Source organism: Aythya marila (assembly GCF_965140915.1).
Source record: "Aythya marila genome assembly, contig: HAP1_HAP1_SCAFFOLD_173, whole genome shotgun sequence".
Classification (NCBI taxonomy): Eukaryota; Metazoa; Chordata; class Aves; order Anseriformes; family Anatidae; genus Aythya; species Aythya marila.
Genome location: NW_028137021.1, coordinates 377,954 through 393,243, shown reverse-complemented (window position 1 = coordinate 393,243; position 15,290 = coordinate 377,954). Strand labels below are relative to the sequence as shown.

General features: G+C 50.6%; 1 protein-coding gene across 1 annotated transcript; it reads right to left on the bottom strand.

Moving 5' to 3' along the window:
• Positions 1–12,432: 12,432 nt before the first annotated feature.
• Positions 12,433–13,116, bottom strand: LOC309891233 (olfactory receptor 14C36-like; the record flags this gene model as incomplete). The annotated part of the gene is made up of 1 exon (XM_082785607.1): positions 12,433–13,116. One exon carries the CDS (start codon positions 13,114–13,116, stop codon positions 12,433–12,435), a length of 684 nt encoding a protein of 227 aa, XP_082641733.1.
• Between the last annotated feature and the right edge of the window lie 2,174 nt (positions 13,117–15,290).

Below are 15,290 nucleotides of genomic sequence, written 5' to 3'. Positions count from 1 at the left end.
CGTCAAGGGCTGTGCAGATTTCTCCTGCAGGCAGCTCTCAGCATCCTCCCACTGCCAACTGCCTCCAAGCCCTCTCTCCTTCTCTCCTCTCCTTGTGCCAGCTGCGGTCAGAGCTCCCAGCCCTGCTGCACTGTGCGGAGGAGCTGCTCCTGGGCAGAGCTGTCTCTCTGCACCAGGGTCCTCTTGCCACGAGCTCTCTGTCCCAGGAGCCCGGCCCAGCTCAGCACCAGAGACCCAGCCCAAAGCATTGTAATGACTCCTCTGGTAGCTTTGGTGATGAGCCCATGAACCTCAGGCACTGAGAGACAATTGAAGACATCTCTCCAGAAGTCCAAATTAGATGCAAGTTTCCTGGAGTTTCCCCCTGAGGCGAGCACTGACACAGCCTCCCTTGGAGCTTGTTAGAGTAGAATATTGGAGGCAGTGAGGACAAGTAGACAAAGGCAATGTGAAGGTGACACTGAGGTGTAGACAAAGTGGATGTGTTTCACCAAGCACAAGGGTAGGCCTTGATGCCCACCCTCTGGGAAGGGAGATATTTTCCTTTCATACCTTGCTCAGGGCTCCCGCTGCGGCAGTAGGAGATGAGAATTTCTTTCTCTTCAAGTCCAGTCTCAACATCCTGAAGTCAATTTTGTAGCATTATTTCTTTGTCATGCCATTTTTCCCTACAGAGGAAAGCTAAAACATCTCCAAATACACCCTTCAGGCAGTCTCAGGCTACTTTTGCTCTACTTGGATGCTCCATGCCACTGGGCCAGAGAAACCCAAGTCTCTCAGACACTCTATACACAGCAGGTGCTTTAGGCCCTGAACCCCACCTTGGCACAACCTCTCTGGGCACAGTCCTGCATCTCTCGTAAATGAGGAGCTACTCACTGGGACAGCCTTGTGCAGGTGGGGTAACACCATATTGGAGCTGAGTCTGATAACTCGTATTTTCTTGATGGACATGCTCCTCATAAGGCAGCTCTGTAGGATGCTGGCCTGGCTCCTGGTGAGCAGGCACCACTGTTCATATGGCATCCCTCATGGTGCTCCCCTCCTCCTCCTGGGCGCTGCTCACTCAGCAGGGTCCCCGTCTGCCCTGATATGTGGGGTTCCTCTTCCTCTTCTGTAGGACTAGGCTCTTCTCCTTGTAAATGTCAAGAGGTTTTTGTATGTAAGATCCTGCAGTTTCTCAAGGTTCCCCTGGACAAATGCCCCACTCTGTGAACTGTTAATGTCTGCAGGGAGATGTCTCATCCTAACTGTGCTGTCTCTCACAAGATAAAAGCATCAGCAGCTGCAGAGATTTTGGGCAGTAGAGGAGTAACCAGTTGAATGGAGCTCCAGCACAGTGTCATAGAAGGCTAGAGGGTGGAAGGCTGCCAGATTCCACCTTTCTGTTCTTCTCATGTATGCTGTTATTTCTCGGAAGCTGAGTCCTAAATGTTGTTAGGCTGTGCAAAGAAAAAATTTAGAAGGGCCAAAGCCCAACTGGAGCTCAATACATCTATTACTTTTAAAGACAATAAAAATGTTTTTTGTTTGTTTGTTTGTTTTTTAAATATAAATACATAAGGAAAAAAAAAAAGAGAGAGAGAGAGAATTAAGGGGAATCTTCATCCTATATTGGATGTGAGAAAACAGAATAAGAAGAGATGAGGAAAAGACTGAGGTACTTAGTGCAATCTTTACCTCAATATTTAGCAGCAAGACCAGTTGTTCCCCTTGTACTCAACCCCCTGAGCTGGTAGATAAAGATATTGAATAGAATGAAGCCCTCATAATCCACAAGGAAATGGTTAGAGAACTGCTATTCTGCTTCGATGTACTCAAGTCTATTTGGGCTCCACACATTGGTACTGAGGGAGCTGGCTGAAGTGCTCACCAAACCTCTTTCCATCACTTGCCAACAGTCCTAGCTATCAGGGGAGGTCCCAGTTGACTGGTGACTAGCAAATGTGACAGCCATGTAAAAGAAAGGCCAGAAGGAAGATCTGGAGAACTACAGGCCTGTCAGTCTGACCTCTGAGCTGGGGAAGCTCATGGAGCAGATTGTCTTGAGTACCGTCACACAACACTTTCAGGACAATCAGGTGTTGAAGCCCAGTCAGCATGGGTTTATCAAAGCCAGGTCCTGCTTGACAAATCTGATCTCAATCTATGGGAAGGTGATGCGTGTAGTGGGTTTATGTGTCAAGGTTTTGGTAGCAGGGAGCCATAGGGGTGGTTTCTGTGAGAAGGATCTAGAAGCTGCCCCATGTTTGGGAAGGGCCCCACTGCTGACCAGAGCTGAGCCAATAAGCGATGTTGTTTTGCGCCTCTGTGAGAGCATATTTAAGACAGGGAAAAAAAAGCTGCGGTACACAGCAGCCGGGAGAGTGAAGGGAGTGAGAAAACAGCCTTGCATGTGCCAAGGTCAGTGCAGAAGGAGGGGGAGAAGTGCTCCAGGCTCCGGAGCAGAAGTTCCCTGCGGCCTGTGGTGAGGACCATGGTGAAGCAGGATGTCCCCCTGCAGCCCATGGAGTACCACGGTGGAGCAGGGTTCCATGGTGCATTCCGTGGAGGAGACCATGGTGGAGCAGGTGGCCCTGCACCGATGGAAGCTGCCGCCTGTGGAAGATCCCTGCCCGAACAGGTCCCAGGCTGGACCTGTATCCTGTGGAGAGGAGACCACACAGGAGCAGGTGACCTGGCAGGAGCTGCTGCCCGTGGGGGAGCCAGGTTGGAGCAGTTTTCTCCTGAGGGATGGACCCCGTGGTACGGACCCATATCTGGAACAGTTCTGGAAGAGCTGCTGCCTGTGGGAAGCCCATGCCGGATCAGTTCATCAAGGACTGTGTCCCGTGGGTGGGACCCCACAGCAAAGGGGACGAGAGTGACCGAGAAGGAGCGGCAGAGAAGAAATGCTGTAGACTGACCATAACCCCCATTCCCCCGTTCCCCTGCGCCGCTCGGGGGGAGGAGGTGGAAGAGGGTGGATGGGGGGAGAAGGTGCTTTTGGTTTCTTTCCTTTGTTTCTCACTTCTCTAGCTTGTTAATAATGAGCAATAAATCTTACTATCTTCTTATGCCGAGTCTGTTTTGCCCGTTACAATAATTATTGCATGATTTTCTCGTCCTTATCTCAACCCTTGGGCCCCTTTTCACATATTTTCTCCCCATTCCTCTTTGAGGAGGGGGAGTGAGAGAGCGGCTGTGGTGGAGCTCAGCTGCCCACTCGAGCAGAACTACGACAAAGCCTCTTTGGTATGGAGGATGACGGCTGAAATATAAATATGGAGAGGCCTGGCAGATTGATTACATCGCACTCCCTCAAACTCGCAATGGCAAGCGCCACGTACTTACAATGGTAGAAGCAACCACCGGATGGCTGGAAACATATCCTGTGCCTCATGCCACCGCCCAGAACACTATCCTGGGCCTTGAAAAGCAAGTCCTATGGCGACATGGTACCCCAGAAAGAATAGAGCCAGACAATGGAACTCATTTCCGAAACAACCTTATAGACACTTGGGCCAAAGAGCATGGTATTGAGTGGGTGTATCACATCCCCTATCATGCACCAGCCTCCGGGAAAGTTGAACGATACAATGGACTGTTAAAGACTACATTGAAAGCAATGGGCGTTGGGACATTCAAAAATTGGGATACGCATTTGGCAAAGGCCACCTGGTTAGTCAATACTAGGGGATCTGCCAACCGAGCTGGACCTGCCCAATCAAACCTGTTACGTACTGTAGATGGGGATAAAGTCCCTGTAGTGCATGTAAAAAATATGCTGGGTAAAACAGTCTGGGCTACTCCTGCCTCAGGAAAAGGCAAACCTATCCATGGAATTGCTTTTGCTCAGGGACCTGGATACACTTGGTGGGTGATGCAAAAGAACGGAGAGGTCCGGTGTGTACCTCAAGGAGATTTAATACTGGGTGAGAATAGCCCATGAACTGAATTGTACCATGTTAATTACTATATAATGCTGTATGTTATCACTACCATGACTACTATAGGTGACTAATTAGAATGTATGGAAAAGAGTGTAACCTGAGCATGACGTAAATGGTATGGAATAAGGGGTGGATAGATGTCCTGGTTTCAGTTAGAACAGAGTTAATTTTCTTCCTAGTAGCTGGTGGAATGCTCTGTTTTGGCTTAGGATGAGAAGAGTGCTGATAACACCCCGATGTTTTAATTGTTGCAGAGCAGTGCTTCTACCAAGCCAAGGACATCTCAGCCTTTTGCTCTGTCCTGCCAACAGGCAGGCTGGGGGTGCAGTAAGAGCTGGGAAGGGACAGACCCAGGACAGGTGACCCAAACTAGCCAAAGGGGTATTCCATACCATCTGACGTCATGCTAAACAATATATAGGGGTGGCTAGCCGGGGGGAGGGGGCCGGACTGCTCGGGGTTAGGCTGGGCATCGGTCAGCGGGTGGTGAGCAATTGCATTGTGCATCACTTGTTTGTACATATTATTAGTAGTAGTATTATTATCACCTTTGTATTATTATTATTATTATTATTATTATTTTATTTTATTTTATTTTATTATTGTTATTATTATTTTCCTGTCTTATTAAACTGTCTTTATCTCAACTCACGGGCTTCACTTTCCATTTCTCCCCCCTGTCCCAGAGAGGGAGGGGGGAGGGTGAGCGAACGGCTGCGTGGTGTTTAGCTGCCGGCCAGGTTAAACCATGACACTGGGGAAGGGCAGGGCGAGGGGGACCTCCTCTGGCTGTATCTCTGAGGGGGTTGTGGAGGATGCATAGCCAGGATCTTCAGCTGGGTTCAGGGTAGGAGGATAAAAGACAACAGCTGTGAAGGTGAAAGAGGAGAGCTTCAGGCTAAAAAGAAGGCAAAAAGCCTTCCCACCATGAGCTCAGCTAGGCGTCACCCAGAGGCTGTGCAGTCTCCGTCTTTGCTGGTTTTGCAAAATGCAACAGGATCAAGCCCTGAACAGCCTGTTCTGACCGTGCTTATGACAGCTTGGGCTGCAGGCCTCCTGAGGACCCTGCCAACATGCCTTATGGTCCTTTGACCTCAGGCCCAGTTTCTGGTGGTGCCAGAGGAGATGCTGTGTGGCCTGAATCCTCCTGTGCTGTAGGGGACCATCTAAAGCCAGGCAGGTGAACATCTCCTCTTCTCCCTTGGCTGTAACTGTAGCCTGGGAGACACTGCCTCAGCCATCTCTGCGTTACACCTCCAGCTCCTGTCTTCCAGCTCTAAGCACCTGAAAGTCCATTGCCTGGATGTGCTCTGAGGTGTGGGAAGAGATCTAGGCTTTTCTGGGGTGTTAATTCTCTCCCTCTGCACGCTGCTCCTCTCAGAGACGGTCTCATTTTTCACTTTCTTTCCTACCTGGAGGGAAATGCATACTCTGTCCTGGCCATAAAGCTGAGCATGTTTACTACTTTTGCCACACTTCCACATCTCCTGGATCTGTCACCTGGAAAAGTGAATATTGCGTGCATGTTCGTGGCCCTGCTTTCTTCCATCTGTGCAGCAAGGTCCACATCTCAGTGTTATGTACTTTTTTGCAAAGACTGTGAATGGTCATGGATATGATAAGATTCTTCGGGGGGGGGGGGGGGGGGGGGGGGGGGATGGGGCACAGGGCTTTATACAAGATTACAAGATGCAGAATGATCTTAATGGTGTTGGCCTAACAATACTAGAAATGCTTTGAAAATGTCAATAAAAGTAAAAAAGAAAACAAAACTAAACAGAAATAAAGTCAAACTTCTAAAACATTGATAATTTATGGATGCACATTTACAGCTTTTACAAACTTTGGTGATTCTGCTTTCCTTTTTTTTCATAGTTAAAAATGGCCAATATTGATGTTTTGACACACTGCCCAGCCTCCACCTGCAGCTCCTGAGGGCCTCTGGTCTCCCACAGCTCCTCTTGACAGCTGCCAGCCTCAGGCAAACACCTCCAGTACAGAGGGGCCCCTGAACCTAGCAAGGTCTGCCTGGAAAGGTGAACAAATTATTCCAACATAGGAAAGAAAATATAAATAAATAAATATATAAATAAAAGAGCACGTGTTCATCACTTCAAACACTCTGCCTAGAACAGTCCTTGTATGGCCATCCCTTGGGGAAGGTGAACCTCATTAGCTGCAGCTTGCACTGGGCACACAGCTGAGGAGAGTGTTTTACTGTTTACTGAACTGCACCACACTTAACTTTGGTTGGTTTTCAATGGGGAGCAGTCCTTCTGTGCCTGCGTGCAGGCAGTTCTGTGGGGAAAAGGGATGGGAGTTGGTGCAAAGGAGCTGTAACATGCAGCTGCAGCCCTGACTGGAGAAGTCTGATGGGAGGAGAAGTGCTGCAAGTCCCAGGTGGCTCCTGAGAGAAATGGTGGGGCTGGGAAGGTGAGGAGCAAGGTTGCCCACAGAGTGCTTGGCCTCAAGGGACTGCCTTTCCAAGCTGACCAGACCTCCTTAGGAGACCCTCTGGATCAATAGCAAAGGGAGAGGGCAGGGAATTGAAATACATCAATAAAGAATCCAGCTTGAAGGGAAAACTCCCTTATTATCAACTGCTCATTGAAATGTGCCTCATTCACTAGCTTTCTGAAATCTCCCCAATTAGACGTAAAAGCTCTGAAGCCTTGAAGGAACTGCTGGGCAGAAAGAGGACACAGGAGGGCTCTCTGCATTGTGCCGAGCCCCAGGGTGTATTTGGCGCTGAGTCCATGCACCTCTGATGCTGAGAGGAGATAGCGCAGGCTGTTCAAGAGGTTAAGGCCAGGAGAAATGCTGAAGGTTCTGGGAGTGTTAATTGGTCCCACTGGGGGCCATTACCACCACAGCTCCCCCATGGACTTGTTAGCAAAGGAAAGGGGAGGCAGTGATGATAGGCAGGCAAAGGCAAAGTAAAGGTGGCCCTGATGGCAAGGAAACCTTGATGTGTTTTATCAAAGCAAGCACCAAGGCCTGACACCCGGCTCTGGTAAGAGAGCTTCTGTCCCTCACGCTGCTCTTCAAGGGGCAGTGGGATCTGGGGTGTGTGATGGCAACTAAAGGACAACAGTACAACTCCAGTGCACAGGGCTGCAAGGAGGCCACATGGTTCCAGTGCCAGGAGCACCATGTGTCATCTCACAGGCTCCAGTGGCAGAGACAACAGCCAGAGCCACGGGGACAAAGACTTCTGCTGTGTCAGGGCCTTCCAGCCCTGTCAGTGCCCTTGGACATCTCCCCACAGGTTGTCCTATCCTGTCCCATGCCTGAACCATTTTCCCTGCAGCCTGGAGACATCCAACCTGCTTCCCCACCACAGCATCTCCCTACCCATGCTAGGGACTCCTTGTGCTCATTGCCTCTGACTTGAAACACAAGCCATGGGCTGAAGCAGACTCCCTCTGAGTCACCACAGCACTGCCCTTGGAGTGGCATTTCTTCCTCCTCATCACCACTCTGGACCTCCAAAACAGCCACTTCTTGGTGGATTTCCTTTCTCATGCTCTTTACCCTTACCCAAAATGTGCCATCATCTCTGAAAGCAGATTTCTGTCTCTCAGGAGCTCCTACAAGGGTGCCCTGAGCCTGTGCTTCACCAGGTCTAGGAAGCGCAGGGCTCTCAGCCTCCACACACATGACCCCTAGCCCTGTCTTGGCACACCTCCTCTGAACCCTTTCCTTTCCTCCCTAGTCCTTCAGAAAAGGAGCCTCACACTGGGAAGGCCTCTTCCAGTTATGGCCACACCAGTGTGGAGTCATGGAAGATGAGAAGTCCCTTGCCTGGGTGGACACACTCCTCCTAGATCATCCCAATGTGGATGTGACCATATCCGTATATAGCACTGCCGGCTCATATGGCATCCCTGGTTGTGCCCAAGCTCTCTCCTCCTGGTTGCTCTTCCTGAAGTCCGGTCTAAGCCTGCTGTGATGTATGGAGCTGTGCTGCCCCTAATGCAGAGCAGAGCATCACAAGATGGGAAAGAGAGGCTCTCTTCTCCTTGGAAAACAGAATGAGATTTATCCACCAAATCCCAGCGTTTCACAAGGTCGTCTGCAAGGAACACTTACTGTCAATGGACAAGTCTCAGGTTAGGAACCATGTAAAGAAACTGGGAACTGTGAGCATGGTAGCCCCAAGCCCTGTCTGCCCTCCTCCTGCCACGCTCCATCAGGCGGCTGCAGCAGAGGGGACCCACAGCCAGCCCCTGGCTGGGCTCTGCCAGCCACCTCTCCAGTGCCATCCCTGCTGCCTTGGGGTGCTCTGTGAGGTGCTGGGTGACCTCACAAGGCCTGCTGGCCAGCACATCTTCTGCAGGGCAACCAGCAATGCAGCAGGGACCTCACCACAGCCCTTCCATTCCCCTCTCCTCCCCTCATTCTCGGCCTTGTCTCTGCTGGCAGGAACAGCCTTGGGAGGGGCTTCCTGGCCTCCCATTGATACTGAGCTGAAAGGAGAAATAGTCTCTTCCTTGACAGAACAATGGCTTCAAATTTGAAAAGCTTCATTAGGAGATAGGTGAAACCTTTACTAGGTTTTGTTAGAAAGAAGGAAGTTCAGAAACATTCACCCCTGATGTTACTTTAGTCACTAATTAGTCAGCTTTATCTGTAAGAGCCTACAGACTTGTATCTCAGAATGAGGGCAAAGTGACCCAGGCCTAGAGCATGTGTCAGAAGATTAGGTGAGAAACTCATGCTATGCATATATCCTTGGATGTGTAACCACCTAAGCTTTGTATGCATGCCTGAGATGAAAGAATAAGAGAAGAAAGATTTCGATGGCTTGAGCATGGACAAGAACTGGATTCAACTAATGAACATAGTGAGGAAGACTACCGATGACCACCAGAGACCCCTGAAAGACAGGGGAAACAAATGTGCATGTGTCAGCAACACTTACTGATTTTAATGAGTTACAGGAAGTAGTATGAATATGTTTTGGGGAAATGTGATTAACATGTATGTTTTGCTTGTATATAATCCCTATAGCTCAAACAGTTCTGTAAGCACTGGAGTGATCCCCTGTGTGTCCAGGACCTCAATAAAAGAACGCCTGCTTTCTAAAACTCCAAACTGAGTCTTAGAGAGTTACTTTGACTGGCTTTTATAGTATCACCCTCGCCTCCTGCCAGCTGCTGCCCTCTGAGGATCCTGCTGTGAAATATGTTCATCTGATTCGTGTCAGTATGGAACAATGCTAGGGCCGCATGGTATGATGAATGTGACCTTCTGTCTTACATACCCTTGTATAACCACAAGTCTAAGAAAACCAGAGTGGTTAATGTATATAGTTCTTGTATCTTGCAAAGGAATGTTTTAGCAATTTGTGTCAATAGAGAGCTTGAAGGGAAATGTATTTGTAGGCTTTTCCTTGGAGTCTCTGATATCTGGGGGGTTCAGAATAACTGCTAACTGTTATGACTTTTGCATGGGACACTATGCAAGTCTCTGATATCTGGCCAGGAGATTAAGGAGCAGGGGAGAGCTGAAGAACAACTAAAAGACAAAGCTTGCAGGGGACACTGCACAAGTCTCTGACATACAGCCAAGTTGGACAAAGGAGAAGGACAAGAGGGACGAAGACTATGAGCCTTCAGCACGAGAGAACCACAGAGACCCTCAGAGGGACCACCAGATACGCATGCTCCAGTAGGAGGGTTTGGATTCCAGAAACTAATTATAATAACCCTGTGGGTTTTTTTTGAAGTAGTAATGAATTTGTATCAGCCTAGGAGCATAAAAATCATCCGCTTGATGTAACTGGTGTGCGTCTTGGTGGAGCAGAGACTCCCGGCGCACCCAGTGCTGCTTGCTTACCTGTATTCATTTAATAAATTGTAAACTTTGATTATAGTCCTATTTTGAAGACTGAGCCATTTATTACACTGGTACAAACGTGGCCCCGCACCAACAGCACTGTTTGTGCTGCCTTTGCTGCCTTGCCTTGTCCTCTCCCTCGACTCCTTGTCTTTTCCAGGCCACACATTCCACACCCAAATGCATCCCTTTGCTGTGGCCACCCTCTCCCCTGCCCAGCGGGATGGCAGAACCAGGGCAGGACATGGTAGAGTTAGGCTGTGTAGCACCCATGCAGAGCACTTGTGGCAAAGTGGGAGCTGAGATTGGGTGGTGCAGAGGAGGCCCCATGCAGGAAAGATGAGGTTAAACACCAGCTTTGCAGTGTGTGTGTGTGGGGGGGGCTGGTGTCCATCGTGGTTTGGCATGGGAGGCTTCTGGCCATGAAGGGGCAAGGGATGGGTTGACACAACTTCTCTGGGCAACCTGTTCCATTGACCACCACCCCCAAAGGAAAGAATGTCTTCCTTATACCTAATTTTAAAGCACCCTCTTTTAGGCCCCCTTTAGGTACTGGAAGGCTGCTATAGAGAACCAGCTTTCTCAGCCAGTCTTCACTGAAAAGTTGCCCCAGACTCTCTATCTTGTTTTTGGCCTCTTCTAGACTTTTTCTAATAATTCTAATGCTTCCATGTCCTTCTAGAGTTTGGGGTCCCAGAACTGAATGCAGTACTGAAAAGCAGAGCTGAGGGAGAGAATCAACTCTGTCAACCTTTGGGCCAAACTTGATTGATGCCACCCAGAATGCAGTTGGCTTTCTGGGCTGCAAACTCACATTGCCAGCACAGGTTGAGCTTCTCATCCACCAGTACCCCAGGTCCTTCTCCTCAGAGCTGCTCTCTACTCATTCTCCACCCTGCCCCAATCCAGCTGCAGGACCTTGCACTTGGCCTTTGTGAACCTCATGAGGTTCCCACAGGAAAATCTCTCAATCCGGTCCGGGTCCATCTGCATATCATCCTTTCCCTCCAGTGTATTGACTGCACCACCCAGATTGGTGTCATCAGCATACTCACTGAGACTGCACTCAATCACACTGTCCATGTCACTGACAACAGTGCTGGCCCCAGTACTGACTCCTGAGGAACACCACTCTTTACTGACCTCCACTTGGACATTGAGCTGTAGACTCCAGCTCCTTGAGGGTGACCATCCAGACAATTCCTCACCCACCAGGTGATCCATCCATCACACCCATGTCTCTTCAATTGAGAGACAAGGCTATTGTGTGGGACAGAGTCAAATGATTTGCACAAGTCAAAGTTCACGATGTGAGGTGCTCTTCCCCTCTCCACCAATGCTGTAAACCCATCGTAGAAGGCCACCAGGTTTGTCAGGTACAATCTGCCCTGTGTGAAGCCATGTTGGCTGTCACCAACAGCCACCAGTTTGCTGTCACCACCAGTCCAAAAGGCAGAGTAGAATGACATGTCAGAGAGAAGCATTTGCAATGAACCTGTGCAAGGAGGGTGACAAAAATCTCATGGGAACACTGGGGGTAATTACTGGAGTTCTACACAGAGAAATGTCAAGGCTCTGTGAGTTGCCCATATCTGATCTGGCCTCGTGCACTGCTCATCCACACTGGGCTGTTCAGAGACACCAGTCCCTGCCTTACACATACACAGTGCACTGCAGCACTTGAAGGGTCCCTCTGGCTCCTGCAGCCACTGCCAGAGGCTGGGAGGCACCTCAGCCCTGTGGTGGGTGCATTACCTTGCTCTGTCCTCCTCTGAGATGCCCCACAGCATGAGAAATGGGCACAGGGACCTTGAGGGTTCAAGGAAACACATTGCAGAGCTGCATTCAGGTCTTGCACTTTGGACTAGACGGTCTCTGAAGGTGCCTTCCCCCTGGACAGATGCCCCATGGTTGTTACTCTCAGGAAGAAAGGACCTGAAGACACTCTGCCCCACTGGCCTTCATGACACCCCTAGGGATAGCTGATGGCCTTTGTGCTCGCTCTTGTTCCTCTCTCCATGTGCATACAATGTGCCTGCAGGTAGCAGCAGCTGCAAAGGGTTTCTGTTCCTGTGTCTCTCCTGCACCTGGACAGGCCCTGCTCTTCTCCCAGCACATCCTATATCCCAGGGAGCCTTTGGGACTCTTGTTGAGCATGTTCTGATGTGACGGCAACTCTGAAAGATGATGTGAGCCTTCAGGCATGGCCCTTTTAGGAGGGAAATTCTGTTCTGGAGGCCAGCTGTGTCACTCATGTGCCAACTGCCTGTCCCTGCCTGCAGTCCCAGCACAGCCTCACAGCAGCACTGGCACCAAGCTACAGGAGCATCCAGGCCTTAAACCGCCAACAGGGCTCAGCAGGAGAGGGTGTCAGTGGCAGGAGAGCAGCTCTGCATGGACCCAGTGCTGGTGCTCCCAGGCTGGACTGCCACGACTCTTTTCCCCTCCACCGCTGCACACTGTCCCTGAAGCCACAGAAAATGTCTCAGAGGAAGGATATAAGACAAAAAGTCACTTTAATTGGTTTAAATACTCAAGCAAAATGAAGAATTATATTTCTTTGTGGAAAATATTTGATAAAATAAAATTGAGAAAAAGCAGAACACCAATAAAAACACAAGAACATAATACCCACTGGCTTCACCTATCATGATTTGCATTACGAGTGATTTAGAGAAGAAGGCAGGCAATATATTGCTGAAGAAAAACACCCAGTCATCACTTTCCACATGGCAACCTTGATCTCCTTGTTCCTCATGCTGTAGATGAAGGGGTTCACTACTGGAGGCACAACCAAGTACAGAAATGCCAGAACAACATCCAGGGAAGGGAAGGAAATTGATGGGGGCTTCAGGTGGGCAAAGATAACTGTGCTGAGAAAGAGGAAGACCACAGCCAGGTGAGGGAGGCATGTGGAAAAGGCTTTTTGCCGGCCCTGCTCAGAGGGCATCCTCAGCACAGCCCTGAAGATCTGCACATAGGACAGCACAATGAAAACAAAACAACCCCCAAATAGAAAAGCAGTAACTGTAGTAAGTTGAACTTCCCTTATGTACAAGTCTGTGCAAGAGAGCTTGAGGATCTGGGGGATTTCACAGAAGAACTGGCTGAGAGAATTGCCTTGGCAGAGGGGCAGGGAAAATACGTTGGCAATGTGCAGCACAGCTTGGAGAAAGCCACTGCCCCAGGCAGCTGCTGCCATCTGGGCACAAGCTCTGCTGCCCAGGAGGCTCCCGTAGTGCAGGGGCTTGCAGATGGCAATGTAGTGGTCGTAGGCCATGACAGTGAGAAGAGAAAGTTCTGCTAAATTCAAAATGTTATAAGAAAGAGCTGTGCAACACATCCTGAATAGGGTATGGCCTTGGTGTCCCAGAGCAAATTGGCCATGGCTTTGGGCAGAGTAGTGGAGATGCAGCCCAGGTCGTTGAGGGCAAGGTTGAGGAGGAAGAAATACATGGGGGTGTGCAGGCGGTGGTCGCAGGCTACGGCAGTGAGGATGAGTCCGTTGCCCAGGAGGGCAGCCAGGTAGATGCCCAGGAAGAGCCCAAAGTGTAGGAGCTGCAGCTCCCGCGTTTCTGTGAATGCCAGCAGGAGGAACTCAGTGATGGAGCTGTTGTTACACATTTATTGCCCCTGAGCAAGGTAGTTTGTCCAAAAGAAGAAGTGACATTGTAAAATTTAAGGACTTCTCTGACCAAAATACTTTGTATGTCTCATAGAACAGTCACACACAACACATTCTTTCCCATTCCTTTCACAGGAAGAGCTTTCTGCAGCTGCTTGGCTTACTTCTGCTTGGTGTTCTGAGGGTGCCAAAAGAAGCAGGGGGCTGTGCTGTGGGCTCTGCAGCAGTCAGTCCTAGTCTACAGCAACAGGTAAAAGGGAACCCTAAGTGATCTGGGAAGTCCACTGGGCAAGGTCATCTCCCTGTCTGCAGGAATGGAGAAGGTCAAATAACTCCTCAAGAAACAGCAAAGGTGGCATTGGTACAGTCTGTGTGCGGAGGTGTGTGAGGTGCCTCAGAGCAGCAGCAATGCTCGAGGAGCCTTAGTCCCTACTACAGATGCTCCTACTCCATTACCATCCTTCTGCCTCAGCACATGGGCAGGAAAATGAAGCAGATTCTAAAAAGTGCACTGCCTTCAGGTAGCTCTTGCCGGGCAGTTCTGCAGTGCAGTGCCCTAGGGAGGTGTGGGGCTGTGAGCAGCCTGCCCCAGGCAGCAGACTCTGGGAAGCAGCAGGACCCTGCCCTGCCCTGCGGTACCAGGGGGGCTCCTTCCACCCTCAGCTTCTCCCCGCAGCCCCTGGGCAGCTCCCCAGGCAGGCTGATTGTGGAGACTGGCAGGTAGCAGAGGCCCTGCCGCGGCACACAGCCTCTGGGGCACAGCAGGGACCCTGCTCTGCACCACAGCCCTGGGCACCCCTGCCTGCATCCCCGGCTTCACAGCCTGCAGCCGGCCTCAAGAGAAGGGAGCCCTCGGGCCCTGCATGCTGACCCTGCAGCATACAAGCCCTGCATGCCCTTCAGCTCCAACACCAAGCATCCTCCTGACAGCTCCCATCAGCTGAGGGCTGGGCCAGCTCCAGGAGAGCCTGGCAGGGTGTGCAGTGGCATTGCCCTGCACCCAGAGACTTACCATGGGGAGGTGGCTGGGAAGCTTTCTCCCTCTGCCAGCTCTCCCCTGCCTTCCTATTCCAGGCTGCCCTGAACCTCTCTCCCCCTTCTCTCCTCTCCCCATGCCAGCTGCACGCAGTGCCCCCAGCAATGCTGTGCCTGGCAGAGGAGCTTTATCTGGGTGGCTGAAGCAGCTTCTCAAGTAGTCCAAGTCTGATGCAAACTCCAAAGCCTCTCACAGTGCTAACGGTCCCACTGAGGGACATTACTGTCAAGGCCTCCCCATGGACTTGTTAGAGCAGAAAAAGGCAGGCAGTGAAGACGGGGAGACCAAGGCCCAGGAAAGGCCCTGATGCTGAGGAAACCTTGATGTGTCCCATGAAGTCCAACAGTCGGGCCCTGACCCCAACCTCTGGGAAGGGAGATGCTGTCCCTCCAGTGGGGTTTAGGGCTCTTCCTGGGTCAGTGCACGGTGGGTAAGTGCCAAGTACAAGGCTACAGGAGGACATCTCCCAGGCTCCTGGAGGGGGATGAGAAGGCATTGAGGCCCTACTGCTGTAAGGATGAGGTGTCTCCTCATAGGCATCACTGACGGAGACAAGGGCCAGAGCCCAGCAGACAAAGCTGTTGGCTCTGTCGGGGGTTTCATCTTGCAAAAGATACTTGACAATAACCACCACACGCTGTCCTATTGTCCTGGTTTCAGTTAGAACAGAATTAATTTTCTTCCTAGTAGCTGGTGGAATGCTCTGTTTTGGCTTAGGATGAGAAGAGTGTTGATAACACCCCGATGTTTTAATTGTTGCAGAGCAGTGCTTCTACCAAGCCAAGGATATCTCAGCCTTTTGCTCTGTCCTGCCAACAGGCAGGCTGGGGGTGCAGTAAGAGCTGGGAGGGGACAG